Source organism: Dendropsophus ebraccatus, chromosome 13 (assembly GCF_027789765.1).
Source record: "Dendropsophus ebraccatus isolate aDenEbr1 chromosome 13, aDenEbr1.pat, whole genome shotgun sequence".
Classification (NCBI taxonomy): domain Eukaryota; kingdom Metazoa; phylum Chordata; class Amphibia; order Anura; family Hylidae; genus Dendropsophus; species Dendropsophus ebraccatus.
Genome location: NC_091466.1, coordinates 35,967,991 through 35,985,433, shown reverse-complemented (window position 1 = coordinate 35,985,433; position 17,443 = coordinate 35,967,991). Strand labels below are relative to the sequence as shown.

The window sequence follows — 17,443 nt, the reverse complement described above, 5'->3', positions numbered from 1 at the left end:
ACTTTGGAGCGGTGTCTTTTCGATGTTTACTGGTGGTATCCACAAGGGAGCTTTCTACTGCTTGGCTGCTTGTAGCAGAGGTTTTCTTTCCCTGCCACTGGTGATGAGTTTACAGAAGGGATGAAGAAGAGGTGGCCCATAGCTTCCACCTTGTCCTGGTACAGAGAATCAGCACCCTCCCCTTATTACTACATCCCCATACCTCCCAACTTTTGCAAAGAGCAAAGAGGGACATGTGCGCCGCGGTTCCAATAGCCACGCCCCCATAGCGACCCTCCATAGCCTCGCCCCCATAGCAACCCTCCATAGCCACTCCCCTACAGTCACCACATGCTGCTGACTGAATAGTGCCCTATACAGTATCCAATCCCGCCAAAAATGCCCTATATAGTATCCAATCCCCCATTATAGTGCCCCACATAGTATCCAATGCCCCCATATAGTGACCAACATAGTATCCAATCCCCACATAGTGCCCCACATAGAATCCAATCCCCACATAGTGCCCCACATAGTATCCAATGCCCCCATATAGAGCCCCACATAGTAGCCAATGCCCCCATATAGTGCCCCACATAGTAGCCAATCCCCTTATAGTGTCCCACATAGTAGCCAATCCCCCATAAAGTGCCCCACATAGTAGCCAATCCCCATATAGTGCCCCACATAGTAGCCAATCCCCATATAGTGCCCCACATAGTAGCCAATCCCTCCATATAGTGCCCCACATAGTAGCCAAACCCCCACAGAGTGCCCACATAGTAGCCAATGCCCCCATATATGCCCCACATAGTAGCCAATCCCCCATATATGTCCGACATAGTAGCCAATGCCCCCATATAGTGCCCCACATAGTAGCCAATCCCCCATATATGCCCCACATAGTAGCCAATCCCCCATATAGTGCCCCACATATTATCCAATCCCCCCATATAGTAGCCAATCCCCTATATAGCGCCCCACAGAGTAGCCAATACCCCCCATTTGTGTGGCCCCAGCGGAAAAAACAATAAACCAGTAACTCACCTGTCCTCCGGTCCCAGCAGCTCCTCTCCCTGCAGAGCGCGCACTCCCGTCATCCTCCGGGGCGGGCAGCGGGGTACAGAGTCACTGACTGTATCGGAAGTGATCTGCAGCCTCCATCATGAATCACTTCCGGTACAGTCAGTGTCTCTGTACTTCGCTGCCTGCCCCGGAGGATGACGGGAGTGCGCGCTCTGCCGGGAGAGGAGCTGCTGGGACCGGAGGACAGGTGAGTTACTGGTTTATTGTTTTTTTCGCTGGGGCCACATATAATGCGGGACACGGGGGGGGGGGGGGGCGTTCCGGGACCGCGGGACAGAACCCCGAAAACGGGACTGTCCCGCGAAATCCGGGACGGTTGGGAGGTATGCATCCCAGGTCCCTACAGTTATCCAGTGGCAGACAGATCACTTGTGCAGCCGGTTTAGTTGCACAGGCCAACAGAGGGGCCCTCCAGGCTCGGACTCTGATCCTCAGCCTAGTGGGCCCCTCCACTGCCCGGGTCCCACCAAATGATATAGGTGGGTGATATGTGTTGTCAATCCACCCATGTACCAGGAGCCTGATCAGATGTCCTGCCACCCACGGCCCGCCAAAGCAGAGATGCCAGCAGCCCCTGCCCTGCCTCAGGATGTGTGCACCAGTGACGTCACCTAGCGGTCATACATTGGCGATTGCAGCATTGGGCTTTCTGATGACCTGGAGGACCACTGGGGGGTCCGGTGGGGTATTGTGTGTTGGAGGGGGGCGGGGCAGCCAGGATGGGTAGTGTGTGTGTGGGGATAAGATTTAGTCAGGGTGTGTGTGTGTGTGTGTGTGTGTGTGTGCGTGCGTGGGGATAGGGGTTATTCAGGATGGGTAGTGTGGGGATAGGGGGCAGCCTGGATGGGTAATGTGAGTGTGGGGTTGGGGGGGGCAGCTAGGATGGATAGTGTATGTGGGGTAGTTTGTGTGTCTGTTTGGATGGAGGAAAGCCAGGATCGGTAGTGTGTGGGAATGGGGGTCAGCCAGGATGGGTAGTGTGTGTGGGGATAGGGGTAAGTCAGTATGGGTAGTGTGTGTGGGGATAGGGGGGGGGGGGGCAGCCAGGATGGGTAGTGTGCATGTGGGCATAGGGGTTAGCCAGGATATTAATGTGTGGGGATGGGGGTCAGCCAGAATGGGTAGTGTGCGTGGGGATGGGGGTCAGCCAGGATAAGTAGTGTGTGTGGGGATGGGGGTCAGCCAGGATGGGTAGTGTGTGTCGGGATGGGGGGCAGCCAGGATGGGTAGTGTGTGTCGGGATGGGGGGCAGCCAGGATGGGTAGTATGTGTGGGGATGGGGGGCAGCCAGGAATGTTGCCAGGGGGCCAGGCAATTGTTTTGCACAGGGGCCCTATGCAGTCTGTGTCCGCCCCTGCTCCAGTCACATTACTGTCGACAGGTTTCTGAGTTTATTTGTACGTAAAATTATAACACAGCCTACAGGCTTTTCTCCAATGTATTATAAATAGAGATAAGAGAACCCCAGCATATGGCATTTGATTACGGGTGGCTGAGGAAGTTGGATGTAGCCCTAGGAAGTACTGGAAAACAGAGTCCTGGAAAACTAGGAATGGGGCGGAGCTGCAGCTCATGTAGTCATGCTGCCTCTGCCCTCTTCTTAGTCGCTCATGCGTGAATGGCAGTGCTGTGCTTTGCATTAAGTTCCCAACACTCAGGCTGCCAATCAAGCTTGAATAGCTGGGAAGAGGGCAGAGGCAGCGTGACTACATGAGCTGCAGCTACACCACATACCTAGTTACTGGGTGCCAGGATGGAGGATTAAAGATTGATAATTTGAAATTGCCGCCCCACCGGAGTCTGCCAGGCACAGTGCAGTGAGCTTAGCTTACCTTAGTACTGGGGCCAATCAGGTTCCCTCATCATTGGTTCTCTTTAAGGTGCTCAAAAAACAGATATTATACGGCTGAAAAATATTCCTTCATATAAGTGGCCTAAAGGGAAACACTAGTCAGCCTGATATCCTTGTGAGATACTTATGATATCACATGGGTAAAGTCTAAACTTGGACCACCACTGACTATTAAACGGTTAATAAGGGAAGGCCATGAGCAACACTTTATTGCACAAAACTTCTTTCCCATGTGTGCTGGGAAAATGAGCACCAGAACATCTAATTCACAATCCTATTAGCTACACGGCACACCAGTAGTGGATTATAATAGGGGCGTTTGGGGCGGCAGCCCGGGGCCCTGAACTCCTGGGGGGCCCATGACCACCCAAAAAGACTTTCAGTGGTGTACTGTCTCCTGGCTACACTTCTGCCATGATTTGCAAAAAATCACAGTTTTTTATGGCAATTTTGCACAAATCAGGACATCATGACATTATCTATCCTGTACTATGAACGCCAGGCTAGTGCTACCATAGTTACAGTGGGATGGGGGGGGCCCAGGCTTGGTGAACAGCCCGGGGCCTATGGTAAAGTTAATCCGCCCCTGCGGCACACTATATTGATGGAGAAATGCCCCTGTAATATATACTGTCCTTTCATAGAGCGGCAAATCTGGTACACATAACTCTATACTGTATAAACAACTGGTTATGAATCCTCACATCATATGAGGTCTATGTGCATAGGCTAAAGCCATTGCTAGTGGATGGAGAGTTAAGGTCCGATGCGTCTTCTAGTACATATTCGCCTTTCAGAAAAATAATGACAAAACCACCAATAGTAACAATTGTATTATTAAATGTCATTTATTTGAAAGTAACCAATAACACAAATGATTAAAATTTAAACAAGAATTTCTTTAATAAGGTTTGTGACAAGCAGATAATGAAGACAAATTATTATTGAAGCTTCATGTCTCAAAACAATCCATGTTTAGCAACATAAAGGGGTTAGAACCTCAATATTAGATCAGTGGGGGTCTAACATCTGGCACCGCTGGGTGCCGGGAGAGGTACCCCCCGAGCCGATCTATTGTTGATGGTCAATTCTAAGGATGGCCCATTCATTTTTAAAGGCTGGATAACACCCTTTAAAAACAAGTTAATGATGGTGACAGGACGCTGCATTCCTTATATTACATTAAATATTGAAAACATATGAAATGTTCTTGCTTAGAAAAATATGGACGCTTTCCATGAAGATGTATTTCCACCTTGACGTTGTTCACTTTAACCCAGTTTGTCAAAATTTGCATTCGGTGGATTGAAAAATATCAGGGTAAGCCATAGCTGCTGACAGCTAAACAGTCATTGCTCCCCTTACATGGTAGCAAAAAGACGACGGGCGAAGGAGCTGGAACCTTCATCTATTCTTGTCAGACAAACTACAAAGAAAAGTTAATTGCTCTTTGTGTTGGCAGAAAAATACATTTAACTTTTTTTTTTCTTTTTTTTACTCTCATAATAAAATATGCATTTAAAGGTCTTTAGTAAAAACTTTATTTGTAAACCATTGCTTTAAGGTCAAAGATGGTTACCCTTCCTGCAGCAGCAGAGCAACAAGGGCTCTGAACCCTAAAGGGGTGAAAGAGTGACTTTTCATCTGGTGAGCTATGGAGACACAGAAAAGGCGTGAAAGCTGAAACCACATTGCGTACAGGAGTGATGGAAAGTCAGCGCTGCAGTGACATCCAGGTGAGTAGCAAAGAGTTAAAGGTCACTTTCACCATACAGCGCTGTAGAGAATGACATATAGTCCAGAGCTCCTGGGACAGCATCGTGCCCCAAGTAAGGTGCCATCCTGGCAATGCAATACTCTGCTTGGTCTGGAGGAAGTTCCCGGCGCAGCTCATCAGCAGTAATGTAGTTCTAGAATTTAAAAAAAAGCTATTATTGACTGGTGCACAAGCATCATTCGTTATCACATGCTTTGCATTTATATGACACGCACAGATGAAAAGCTGCTGAAACACTGATACAATTCTGCTTACAAGGAGAATTTACGTCTAGCAAATGTGAACGTGTTTTCCAAGCAGATCTCAGGTTTACGAGACATAGGCTGACAGATTCAAAATGTAAGGCCATGTTCACACAGCGTAAGTTTTGTATTAATCATGGCCATTGTTGCCGATTTACAACAATGACAGTGATCAATACAAAACTTTTACGTGCATACGCTGTGTAAACCTGGCCTAAGTGTGCGTGCACACTGAGGAAAATTCTTTCAGCGTAGAGCCGAAGAGAGCGAAGGCGCCCTATACTTAACATTGAGACAATGATGCAGGCGGAATTCCTCTGAGTGGAGTTTGCGGTGGGAATTTACATAGTTACATAGTTAATACGGTTGAAAAAAGACACATGTCCATCAAGTTCAACCAAGGAGGGGATGGATACAGGGAAGGGGGAGGGGTGATAGGTTCTATACATATGCATTTATATTATTTTGCTCTAAGAACTTGTCTAGGCCGGTTTTGAAGCCCTCTACTGTTTTTGCTGTGACCACTCGGGATTTCCACCTATTTTATTTTCCTCAGTGTGCAAGCACCCTAAGACCCTAATTCCTAATTCCCTGTATCCCTGCATTGATAAAGAACTCCTACTAAATGGAGCAGATCAGCTAAAAATTAATTATAGGGGAAGATAAAGGAGTATGCAGTATAGAGAACCCCTTTTCAGTTTGCTTTTTTTTTTTTTTTTTTTTTTTTTTTGGTCCTGCTGCATGGTAGGATCCCAACAACTCATGAGAATGAAGGAATAACAGCTCTGTTTGTTGTATTTCCTTTACTGGGAAATTGGAAACAGTTGATGGGAAATTAAAAAATAAAGTGCCATAATGATCTATGTTACTTCCTAGCCATTGGTACTTAGTGAGCTTTTACATACTATATGCTAATGAGAGACTAGGCAGCCCTGTTGAGACCTGGGTAGTAGTAGTAACCATCTCCTGGGCTATCTAGGCCCTCAGTAACATTGGGGAAAGTTATTATCTAGGGAATGGTAGTGACTAAGGTAAAAAAAACAGCAGATCCACATTACAACAGCACAAGATTATTATTATTATTATTATTATTATTATTATTATTATTATTATTATTTTAATTACAGCTCTTAAAAAATAAATGTGTGTTATTTATTTTACTGATTAAGGCTATGTTCACACTACATATATTTTCGTAAAACTATGGCCGTTGTTGTTGATTGCAACAAAAGCCATGATTAATATGAAAATATATGTAACATTGCCGCCTATGGAATCCCGACTGGAATATATACACAGTTTACACTACGGCCGGGATCCCGAGCAGCGCCGCGAGAAACTGACATGTCAGTTTTCTGCGGCCACTTTTCACTGATTTGGCAGATAATTGTTCTATGTAATCGGGCCCTTAGACTAGTTTTAGTCTTGGTGGTCAGAAGAAAAATTGCAAGATTTCTGAATTATTTTAAAATACATAGTAAAATGGAGAATTTGAAAAACAATAGGTAGTTTTCTAATGACACATTCCCTATAAAGATAATTTAGTAGATAAGTGGTACAAACCTTATCACCAGCAAGGACCTTAAATGAAGCCATAACTTGGTCAGCCGTGTCTGTATCTGCGGTTTCACGAGACATGAAGTCAATAAAGGCTTGAAATGTCACCACTCCTAGTCTGTTGGGATCTACAATTCCCATGATGCGGGCAAATTCTGCTTCACCCTAGAAAGCAATGTCATAAGAATTAATAGGTGCTGCAGTCTATAGCAACATAACAGATGTGTCTGTGATCTAAACTGTTTACTTATAAGCTACCCATACACATTAATAACTGCACACATTATGTTGGATGAATAGTAAGTTGAGTTGCAGATGACTGAACAGGCCAATGATCGGCAACTATTTTATGTTATTGTAAAAATAGTAAGTTACCCTTTAAACGCTACTCCTATTGATCTATAGAATTATTTAAAAGGAACGCCAATGTGATGAGCAACAACAAAAAGACTGCATTTTTAACTGCAATTTGTAGAAATTTGCAATTTTTGGGGCAATTATATCTAATGTGTATGAGCAGCTTCAGATTATAAACTTTTACAGGAAGATGGACTATACTGTCAGATTTTATTCTTTGTTCTGTAAAAAGTAACAATATTGTATGTTTACTAGAGATGAGCGAACCGGGTTCGAGTCCATCCGAACCTGAACGTTCGGTATTTGATTAGCTGGGGCTGCTGAACTTGGATAAAGCTCTAAGGTTGTCTGGAAAACATGGATACAGCCAATGACTATATCCATGTTTTCCACATAGCCTTAGGGCTTTATCCAAGTTCAGCAGCCACCGCTAATAAAGTGCCGAAAGTTTGGGTTCGGATGGACTCGAGCATGTTCAAGGTTCGTTCATCTCTAATGTTTACTGTTCCCCTGCTTTCCCACTTCTTATATACCCTTGTACTGGATGAGATCAGACAGTGAAGATAATCAGACCATATAGAACCTGCCCAATGTTCAGATAAACCAGCAAAAATATTTACAGTGAAACCTCTTTGAAACCCAAATTACATTGAGAAGTGGTCTTCACAAGAAAAAGGGTCACCATGCACTGTCACCTTCCAAGAACAAAGTTTCAGATCCAGTGTGCAGATGGAAGTTATAAAGTAAACTTTATAAGTCCTGGCCTAAATCAGACAGCATGGTAGCCTTAGGGGTCTCTGTATTTAGCCAACGTGTTTCTGGTGCATTAAGTACTTACTCATTGCTACTAAAATAACTACTTTTTAGCTTCTGACTGATTTTGACTACATACCTAATGTGCCATTCCATGCATTCAATGATATATATTAGGGTACAGTCACACAGGCAAAACCTCTGTCCCCAAGCCACAGTTAACACAGGGAGGGCCACGCCTGATCTACTATTAATCTCAATTTAAGCTTTATAAAAGTGATGTCACCTGTTTTTGTATGGTTTCCCACCTCCCATTGAAGTCAATGATGGAAGTTTATAAAGTGACACCACATGGCTTATGCACAAATGAACATACTCTTAAATCGCTCATATTGTTGTTATGGAAACTTTCAATCTGTAAATTCTGACTTCAAAATTTGATTTAATATAGCTTCTTCCCCTGAAAGCCTAAAACTGTACATAGCGATGAAATAGAATACTGTAAAAAGCCCAAAGAACCGGTGATATAGTGTCCCCTTCTGTGCCAAGAATAAAGAGTATAAGTACAGCTACTTGGCTTGATGTCAAAGGCTTTTAGAATTGTGGAATTCACCCTTGAAGGATGTGTAAATGTATTGGGCAATGTAAGATCTTTGTGGATAGTTTAGCACAAATAGTTTCAGGTTGTAAGTGTTTCTCTAACTGCAATACCAATAATGTAATATAAGTCCTTGAATGTAAGGAATGCCAGATAAGGGGTGTGGGCAGTGCCAGCAGGAAGAAGAAAAATCCATACCCCAGAAGATCCAGGTACTCATAGTATATTACGGCATTTTGTGAACCAGCATAAAGATACATAAATATAATGGTTAGTTTCTTGTTTCCATCTGCACTCTGGGTGTGATATTTGTTGAAGGTATTTATGTGCAGAGGGCTGGAGTGTGGATGCCCGAGGGGCACTTGGAGGAGGGGGTGAGCTGCCTAATATTTTCTACCATTTTGGATCATTATGTGTGAGGCTGGGTTCACACTACGTATATTTCAGTCAGTATTGTGGTCTTCATATTGCAACCAAAATCAGGAGTGGATTAAAAACACAGAAAGGCTCTGTGCACACAATGGTGAAATTGAGTGGATGGCCGCCATTTAATGGCAAATATTTGCTGTTATTTTAAAACAACAGCTGTTGTATTGAGATAATGGCGGTTATTTACTGTTATATGGCGGCCATCCACTCAATTTCAACATTGTGTGAACAGATCCTTTCTGTGGTTTTAATCCACTCCTGGTTTTGGTTGCAATATGAGGACCACAATACTGACTGAAATATACGTAGTGTGAACCCAGCCTGATGGTGTATAGTGAACTGAAATAGTCCCACAAAGTGATGAGAGCCCTCCCTCGGTAGCGGAATTCGTAGGGAAGGTCAACTGGTTGATCGGCATTGAGAAGTATGCATATGAGAAACGGAAAGCTACCACTAAATTTAAAGAGGACCTTTCACCCCATGTACTGGGCAGACCCCGGCCGACCCCCCGGTGGAGACCCTAATACTTACCCCGTGCATGAAGTCCAGCTCCTGGACCCGCTCCCGTTGCCGAGATATTGCCGTCAGAAGCCCAGTGCGCACTCATCAGAGATGAGTCTGACACTCATAGAGAATGAATGGAGCAGTTATTCTCTATGAGCGTCGGACTCATCTCTGATGAGCGAGCGTTGGGCTTCAGACAGCTATATCTCGGCAATGGGAGCGGTTCCAGAAGTGGGACTTCGTGCACGGGTTAAGTATAAGGGACTCCACCGGGGGGTTGGCCAAGCTCTGCCCCGGCACGGGTGGTGACAGGTCCCTTTAATAAGGAGCAATTGGAGCAAATGGATGAATACTCCTGATCTTGCGCCCTCAGGTCTCCACCTATGAGCCATATTATCTGTATAGTGTGATGATGATTTATTTGCTTCTTCAGTTTTCTGATGGCAGGTACTATTATTGCTTAACTTTTGATACTTTCTTTGTGCAGGCTGAGGAACCAATATAACCTGTGTTAAAAGTTCGGAAACTAAAGTATTGCTACACATGCATTACTATTTAATGTATTGGATGGAAGATTTGGGGGGAGGGTTGGGGAGGGAATGGGATTAGAGGGTATGCCCTCTCTGGGTTTTGTTTGTAATGGGAAAAAATGGGTGCAGTTGTGATCTGATGGGTGCAGTTGTGATCTGATGGGTGCAGTTGTGACCATCAGGATTATCTCAGTCAGACAAAGCCAAGAAAACATCATGATGGGTAAAATATTCCTGCACAGTTTACATCTTAGCGGAGGTTTTACTTTACCATGTTGTACCCCATGGAGATAAGACAGGCTCGGAAATCCTCACCATCCAGCATACCAGTCTTCTTCTGCAGGGTAGTCAGTGAAGAATAGGGCAGAATACAGGAAAGGGGAATGCAGAAACAGGACAGTCAGAAAGACAAAGAAGTAGCGGAAAGTATATAGTAAGCAAGAATACACATTAATATAAAAGAAAGTATTTACAGGGAAATAGTTTACAGGCAGAAACATGTGAGAGGAAAGAAGATAGAAACACACAAACATCAAGAAAAAAGACATTATTCCTTCTGAATATGCAGTAAACCAACACTAGTCCAATGCTCCTGGAAGGCAAAGGCAGGCGGTTATACAGTATATCTGCAACACATGAGATATTTCAGTACCTGAGAATCGTTTCCAATATCGTAACCCAAGCTGATGAGGCAGGCCTTAAACTCCTCTGGGCCAAGTGTGCCGGAGTGCTCCTTGTTACAGAAAGTGATAGTTCAGGTGTCCGGGACATGCCATGCCAGTGGTGGGCGACAGGGTGAAAGCACAGAGAAAGGTGGGAGGGGTGTGAATTTGGGATCATGCAGAAGACATGCACAGGGCAGAGGAGAAAAAAAAGAACATAGTTAATATTAATCTTGGTGATAAGGGTGCATTGTACAGTGACTAATATAGGGGTCATGCACATTGAGTACATTCTTTCTACTATTTGTTTAAAATGGACCTATCAGCAGAAAAAAACAGGGTTGAAATAAACTCATTGCTAGTCACATTTTAGGCATACCTTTAGATCAATGGTCCTTTCTATTGGTCAGGCGAGCCTCATTTGCATAATAACAAAAAGACTTAGGTGCTCATAGGGCGCTCCCTTGCATGGCAAGAGCCAAGGTAAGTCCTCTTTATTACTGTCCACTATGCGACCTGCATCCGTTTGGCTGACAGGCAGTAGATAAAGAGGGCATGGGCTGGACTCACCTGGGGAATACCACCTGGTCACTTAAGCCTCATATGCATAATAAGGAAAAGGTTTATAACTTGCCTCGAGAAGACTATTGCAATAAAAATGTAATGCCCAGAATCCTGACATGAAGCCATAGCTGGCCTTGGACTTATGTATACCCCTGCTTTACTGCTGACAGGTCTGCTTTAAATACCATTACAATATGTGGTCATTGAAGGCAACATCAATACACCTACTAAGCATTTTTTTTAAAGGGGTTATCCAGTGCTACAAAAACATGGCCACTTTCTTTCAGAGACAACACCACTCTTGTCTCCAGTTCAGGTGCGGTTTGCAATTAAGCTACATTCACTTCAGTGGAACGGAGTGGTGCTGTCTCTGGAAGAAAGTGGCAATGTTTTTGGAGCGCTGGATAACCCCTTTAAAATTTAAAGCAAAAAGTTGCAACATGTGGCCCTTTCAGAAAAAGGAGAAAGAAGCATAAGTAAGCTATAGTCTCCATGTATGCCCTGTGTGACTATGACCTAAATGCACTTATCCCTGCATCCTTATTCTCCTACCAGCAAAAGTACCTTTCAAGCTAATTTCTTAAGTTCCCTGTTCACTCTAAATGTAAGATGGTTGTAGACAGTCGGGTCATAGAGGTCCTCAGCAAAATACACATACCCTTAATATAATGAGGTTCACAAGCACTGCCTTAGGGACTTTATTTATAGAGCACCCACATAGCAGATCTCTAAAGGTCAATACTAATGTATGTAGGACAACCTTGACCCAACAAATCCATCACATTTTGAATCCAGAGCACAAACATACCAATATCTGGCCTAATATGAAAGCTTTAGATTGACAAGTAGAATAGAAAAGGGGTAATATTTATCCTTAAGGAGACTGGAATAAGAAATATGTAGACTTTTAGACCACTCATGTTCCACCGGGAATTCTGGGTGAAGCATAGCTCTATGATGTTACCTTAAAGAGGAAATTTTCCCTGCAAATAAATGTTCAACTCCATTAAAAAGCCTTAGGACATGACTAGATACTTAATAATAATAGGCTTCTCTGTACTAGCTCCCAGCTCTGTACTGAAGAGAGGCAGGAACCCTAAAACAGCTGTCTACAGAAGGGCCAACTTTCCTTCTGAGGAGTGTCTGGCTTGGCTGATTAAATCCCCAGTCATGTCCCAAGGCTTCTTAATGGAGTCGAACACAGACTTGTAAGGAAAGCTACCTCCAAAAGGTGGTGGCAGAGAGCTGCGCTGCATAGCCTTCTACCCTAATAATATAGTAGATGAGTCTACAAAACAGCAGACTCAGAAGAATGGATGATCAATCAGCACATTATTCCTTCAAACCCTATGCTTTAGAAGTAAGTATATACCTGGCTATTCACCATCCATTTACAAGAAGCCATAAAGTGTGGTGGATTACAGGGCACCTCAACCCAATCTCTTTGTAGTGAGACATTTAATGTAGACCGTGAAAGGGGTTTAGCGTTTCATCTAGATACAATTACCCTTACAAGTCACTCTCTATCCTGTACGCATGCTGTGAGGAGAGCCTACACACCTTCTAAATTTCCCTGGAAAGAGGCTTTTACTTTAACTACATGTTAACAAAATAACTGGTAATGATTCACTCCATTATACAAGATGGATTCGGCTCTAGAAATCATTAGCAGAAATGTGAACAAGTGAAAGGGTTCTTATTATTTTTACATAAAAGAGGCACATTTTCCTTTATTATTCAATATATAAAATGTAGCAAACCAATATAGCGGGCAGATATAAAAACATATTAGGATATGAAAGAGGGAAAGAGGACAGTGCTATCTGTGTGGAGTGGCATGCATCCTATTCTGCAGACAGCAGTGCTCTGACAGTCAGACTCATGCATCTATGTCCTACAACATCGCCCATAGAGCTTGTTCAGACAAGATTGGTATAAGTGGGTATAAAAGGCCATTTCTTGAGACAAAGACCTCATAGTATTCTGAGCATTCTACATCACTAGAGTAATTTTTAACATGGGTCCACCAATACAATGATGTACACTGCTCATATTAAGCAGGTGATGCAGTTATTGTCCTAAAAAGCAACTTTTAGGCTGGGTTCACACTACATATATTTCAGTCAGTATTGTGGTCCTCATATAGCAACCAAAACCAGGAGTGGATTAAAAACACAGAAAGGCTCTGTCCACACAATGTTGAAATTGAGTGGATGGCCGCCATATAACAGTAAATAACTGCCATTATTTCAATATAACAGCTGTTGTTTTAAAATAACTTCAAATATTTGCCATAATATGGTGGCCATCCACTCAATTTCAACATTGTGTGAACAGAGCCTTTCTGTGTTTTTAATCCACTCTTGGTTTTGGTTGCAATATGAGGACCACAATACTGACTGAAATATACATAGTGTGAACCCAGCCTTAAACTTGAAGCCCTGTGTCAGATTGGCGTGGCCTAGAGTGTCTGTGCCCTTGGCCTACAACGCCTCTCAGTCCCTCCTCATCATTAGGAATGCCCCTAGGAGGATTTCTCCTATTCATCACTTGTCTGAACACTGCACATGTGCTAGATCATTAAGGCTCATGTGCAGTGTTCAGACAAACGGTGATTAGGAGAAATTCTGCCCAGGGACATCGCAGGCCTAGGGCACAGACACTCTAGGTCACGCCAATTTGACACAACACTGCAAGTTTTAAAAGTATTTTTTTTAGGAGAATAACTGCATCACATGCCAAACGGATTCCAGGAAAGATCTTGGATTAAAAGCAGCTGACAGTACAAGCGGTTTGGGAGGGGGAAGGGGGGTGCAGATAGTGGACACAGTCTCGCTTTAAACTGCTAAAGCTTTTTCCTCAAATGCCTCGGCAATTAACCAGAACACAATTTCCAGTATGGACACCAAGGAGGAGATGTTCGATCAGTTTTCCTTTATGCAAGAGTCGTGGAATTATAGAAACCACAAGATAGATATGTTAATGGTATACATATAAAAATAATAATAATAAAAAGCTAATATTTAGAACATCTTGCCTTGACTATCAATAAGATTATTAATGGTTATCTCAGCAATGTTCTGCCATGCTGAATGCACTTGTGCAAAGAAACCATCCAGAACCAGCGTTTCTTTGAATCCGTAAAGAACCAGTGATACGGCCAATTCTCCAAAGTCCCAGGATGGGACCACAGTGTCAGCCTACATGTACCTCTGGTTATTGTTAGCAGTCTGCCTGGACTAAACCTGCTACCATGGACTGCAGCGTGTCTCGACTTGTCTCCTAACGTGCACGCCAGGGACGTCATCCACTGGCAATTACAAAGGGAGCCGCCAGCAGTGGATCGTGATGATTTGTGTGCCCAAGAGAATTCAGCCTGGCAGAAAATTCCTCGAACATTAATAACATGGCAAGGTGTGTAAGCGTATGTATTTCTGAATACAAATTAAGATGCTATGAATATTTTGTTTCCATTTTCCATTATTTGCAAATCATTAAAGTGTCACTGTTGTTTGTAAAAAAAACGTTTAACATGTCATAGAGACATGTCATAAGTTTTGAGTCTGAGTGTTCAAACATGTACCAATCGGGAGAATGAGGAGTCAGGCTCAATTGTTGACTTACGGAGGCTCATAATGTAAGTCTATGGAACAGTACCCTCCCCACTTATTCTCCTGATTGGTTAGGGTCTGAATACTCAGACCTGGACTGATCAAAACTTTTGACATGTCTCTATGACAAACCACAGCGACACTTTAAAGTGTCCAATAGAAGGACGTACCCCATAGACTTTCATTATGAGGCTGTCTTGTCACGTGACACAGAGCCAGGAGAGGAATGTCCTGAGCGTGGCTCGTTCTCACGATTGGTCCCAGTCTGAACACTTAGACCTTGACCAATCACAACTTTCTAACATGTCAAACGTTTTGATCCGTGACAGTATCTCTTTAACGTTCAATGATTTATATAATTCCACAATTTTTCCATCTAAATATTGTAATTTCAGCACTGAGGAGTGTACGGAATTATAATTTTTACAATTCATTGATGGGGTTTGCAAAATATGTCTGCATAATTGTCTGCTGGGTCAAGCCATAGGCTCTACATCTCTGCAGAAAAAGCGGAATTTGGGCAGTTGCTTTTAAAATCACCCAGAACTGTGGCATTGCCTATGTCACAAATGACAATTGTAATTCCCACTTTTTGTAAGCATGACCCCAATTCTGTACATACTAAATGCAGAAAATAAATGGAGCCATACAGGGCCAGGTATGGGCACATGGCTAAAAAATGAGTTGCCTTTATATAAATAATAAAGTAGGAGAAACCCAATAAATCAGGAATCAAGACTGAAGGGCTTACATCATATATGACATCATATACACTTAGCTGTGGTCACTTTAGTACCATAGCTCAAAGATTCAATCTGCAGTCTAACTGGGTATGTCTAAACAGTGTCAATTTTTCTAGGGCCCTATCTACCCTGGGCGGAGATAAAAACACAGACAGTTTAAGGTTGGGTTCACACTACGTATATTTCAGTCAGTATTGTGGTCCTCATATTGCAACCAAAACCAGGAGTGGATTAAAAACACAGAAAGGATCTGTTCACACAATGTTGAAATTGAGTGGATGGCCGCCATATAACAGTAAATACCTGCCATTATTTCAATATAACAGCCGTTGTTTTAAAATAACAGAAAATATTTGCCATTAAATGGCGGCCATCCACTGAATTTCAACATTGTGTCAACAGATCCTTTCTGTGTTTTTAATCCCCTCCTGGTTTTGGTTGCAATATGAGGACCACAATACTGACTGAAATATACGGAGTGTGAACCCAGCCTTATTTTACACTAGACAGTCTAGGAATGCACCAGATTGTTAAAGGAGTATTCCACTCATACATAACTTTTCATATATTGCTGCCCATGATAAGAATAATAATTCCTTTCCTACTTGTTATTATCTTTTCAGTCTTCTTCCCCCAGTTCTGAGCTCCTGCTTTCTGCTAAAAACACAAAAATGTGTGTGTTAGCTGTTCTCTCCGTCTCCCCCCCTTCCTTCTGAGACAGCTGATGTAAACAAGTCCCTAGCTGGCTTTATCTCCACTTTTGTATTTTCTTTGTAATGCTGGGAGGGTTAATCTGAGGTCAAGTTGCTCACTGTAATTAACCCTTCCAGCATTACAAGGAAGCTACAATGTTGCAGATAAAGCCAATCAGGAACTTGTTTACATCAGCTGTCTCAGAAGGAAAGGGTGGGGGGGAGACAGAGAGAACAGCTAACACACAAATTTTTGTGTTTTTAGCAGAAAGCAGCAGCTCAGAACTGGGGGAAGGAGACTGAAAACTTAATAACAAGTATGAAAGGAATTATTAGTATTACCATGGGCAGCAATATATGAAAAGTTAAGACTAATAATTCCTTTCATACTTGTTTTTATTTTTTCAGTCTCCTTCCCCCAGTTTTGAGCTGCTGCTTTCTGTTAAAAACACAAAAATGTGTGTGCTAGCTGTTCTCTCCGTCTCCCCCCCCCCTCTCCTTCTCAGAGTGCTGATGTAAACAAGTCCCTGATTGGCTTTATCTGCAACATTGTAGCTTCCTTGTAATGCTGGAAGGGTTAATTACAGTGAGCAACTTGACCTCAGATTAACCCTCCCAGCATTACAAAGAAAATACAAAAGTGGAGATAAAGCCAGCCAGGGACTTGTTTACATCAGCTGTCTCAGATGGGAGGAGGGAGAGAGAGAGAAATGTTCACACACAGATTTTTGTGTCTTCAGCAGAAAGCAGCAGCTCAGAACTGGGGGAAGTAGACTGAATAGATAATAAAAAGCATGGAATGAATTGTTAGTCTTGCCATGGGCAGCAACATATTAAAAGTTATGTTTGAGTGGAATACCCCTTTAACAGTGGCTCAGACAGACTGCTTTATAAATCCCCCCCCCTTTATGATGAACAAATGCAGTCACAAATAGACTATGCAACCTTATGGGCACACCATTAGTATGCCATAGTATGTTGTACTTTTATGCTCTTACTCCAACATACACAGGTGACTAAGTGTTGAGGAAAGGTGCGGACACACTCTCAAACCTCATTCTCATTTTGTTAACAGAAGAATATACCGAATAACATAACATAAATGTACTTTAATGGCAAAAAGGGGATAAACTGAGATGGTCAGTATGTATGTCTATGTGCTGCTGTTTACGGCACCAAAAGCAACATTTCAAAATATATTGTGTATATTAGAGCCACCTCTGTAAGAGAAAAGTCCCCCCCATACAATATATATATATTATATGTCTACAGAACCGTGTGTTCTTACCCTGTCAAAGTGGTTGAATGAGTTCCTGAATTCATTCATCTGCTCCTGGCTGATGCCTTTGGCGTCTCGTGTGAGAATCTGGTTCTCTACCTCATTGATGGTTCTGGCAATGGTGGTGAGGAGTTGTTCCCATCCCACACGGATGTGCTAGGATAATGAATATACACAACATTACATCAAGTCTCCAGTAACAGAGGTGTAAAATTATTGAGAAAAAAA

At 42.9% G+C, this 17,443-nt stretch overlaps 1 protein-coding gene across 3 annotated transcripts in view; it reads right to left on the bottom strand.

Moving 5' to 3' along the window:
- Positions 1-3,795: 3,795 nt before the first annotated feature.
- The window catches only part of ACTN1 (actinin alpha 1), an 86,653-nt gene continuing 73,005 nt past the window's right edge, over positions 3,796-17,443 (bottom strand). Inside the window, exons 18-22 of one of the 3 annotated variants that reach the window (XM_069950545.1) lie at positions 17,225-17,371; positions 10,317-10,397; positions 9,936-10,001; positions 6,500-6,658; positions 3,796-4,827 (exon numbers count right to left, since the gene is read on the bottom strand). In XM_069950545.1, the coding sequence (XP_069806646.1) occupies positions 4,669-4,827; positions 6,500-6,658; positions 9,936-10,001; positions 10,317-10,397; positions 17,225-17,371 (612 nt within the window). In that variant the 3' untranslated portion in view covers positions 3,796-4,668. The remainder of the gene's footprint in view (positions 4,828-6,499; positions 6,659-9,935; positions 10,002-10,316; positions 10,398-17,224; positions 17,372-17,443) is intronic. The other 2 variants (XM_069950543.1, XM_069950544.1) reach the window with 2 other exon arrangements.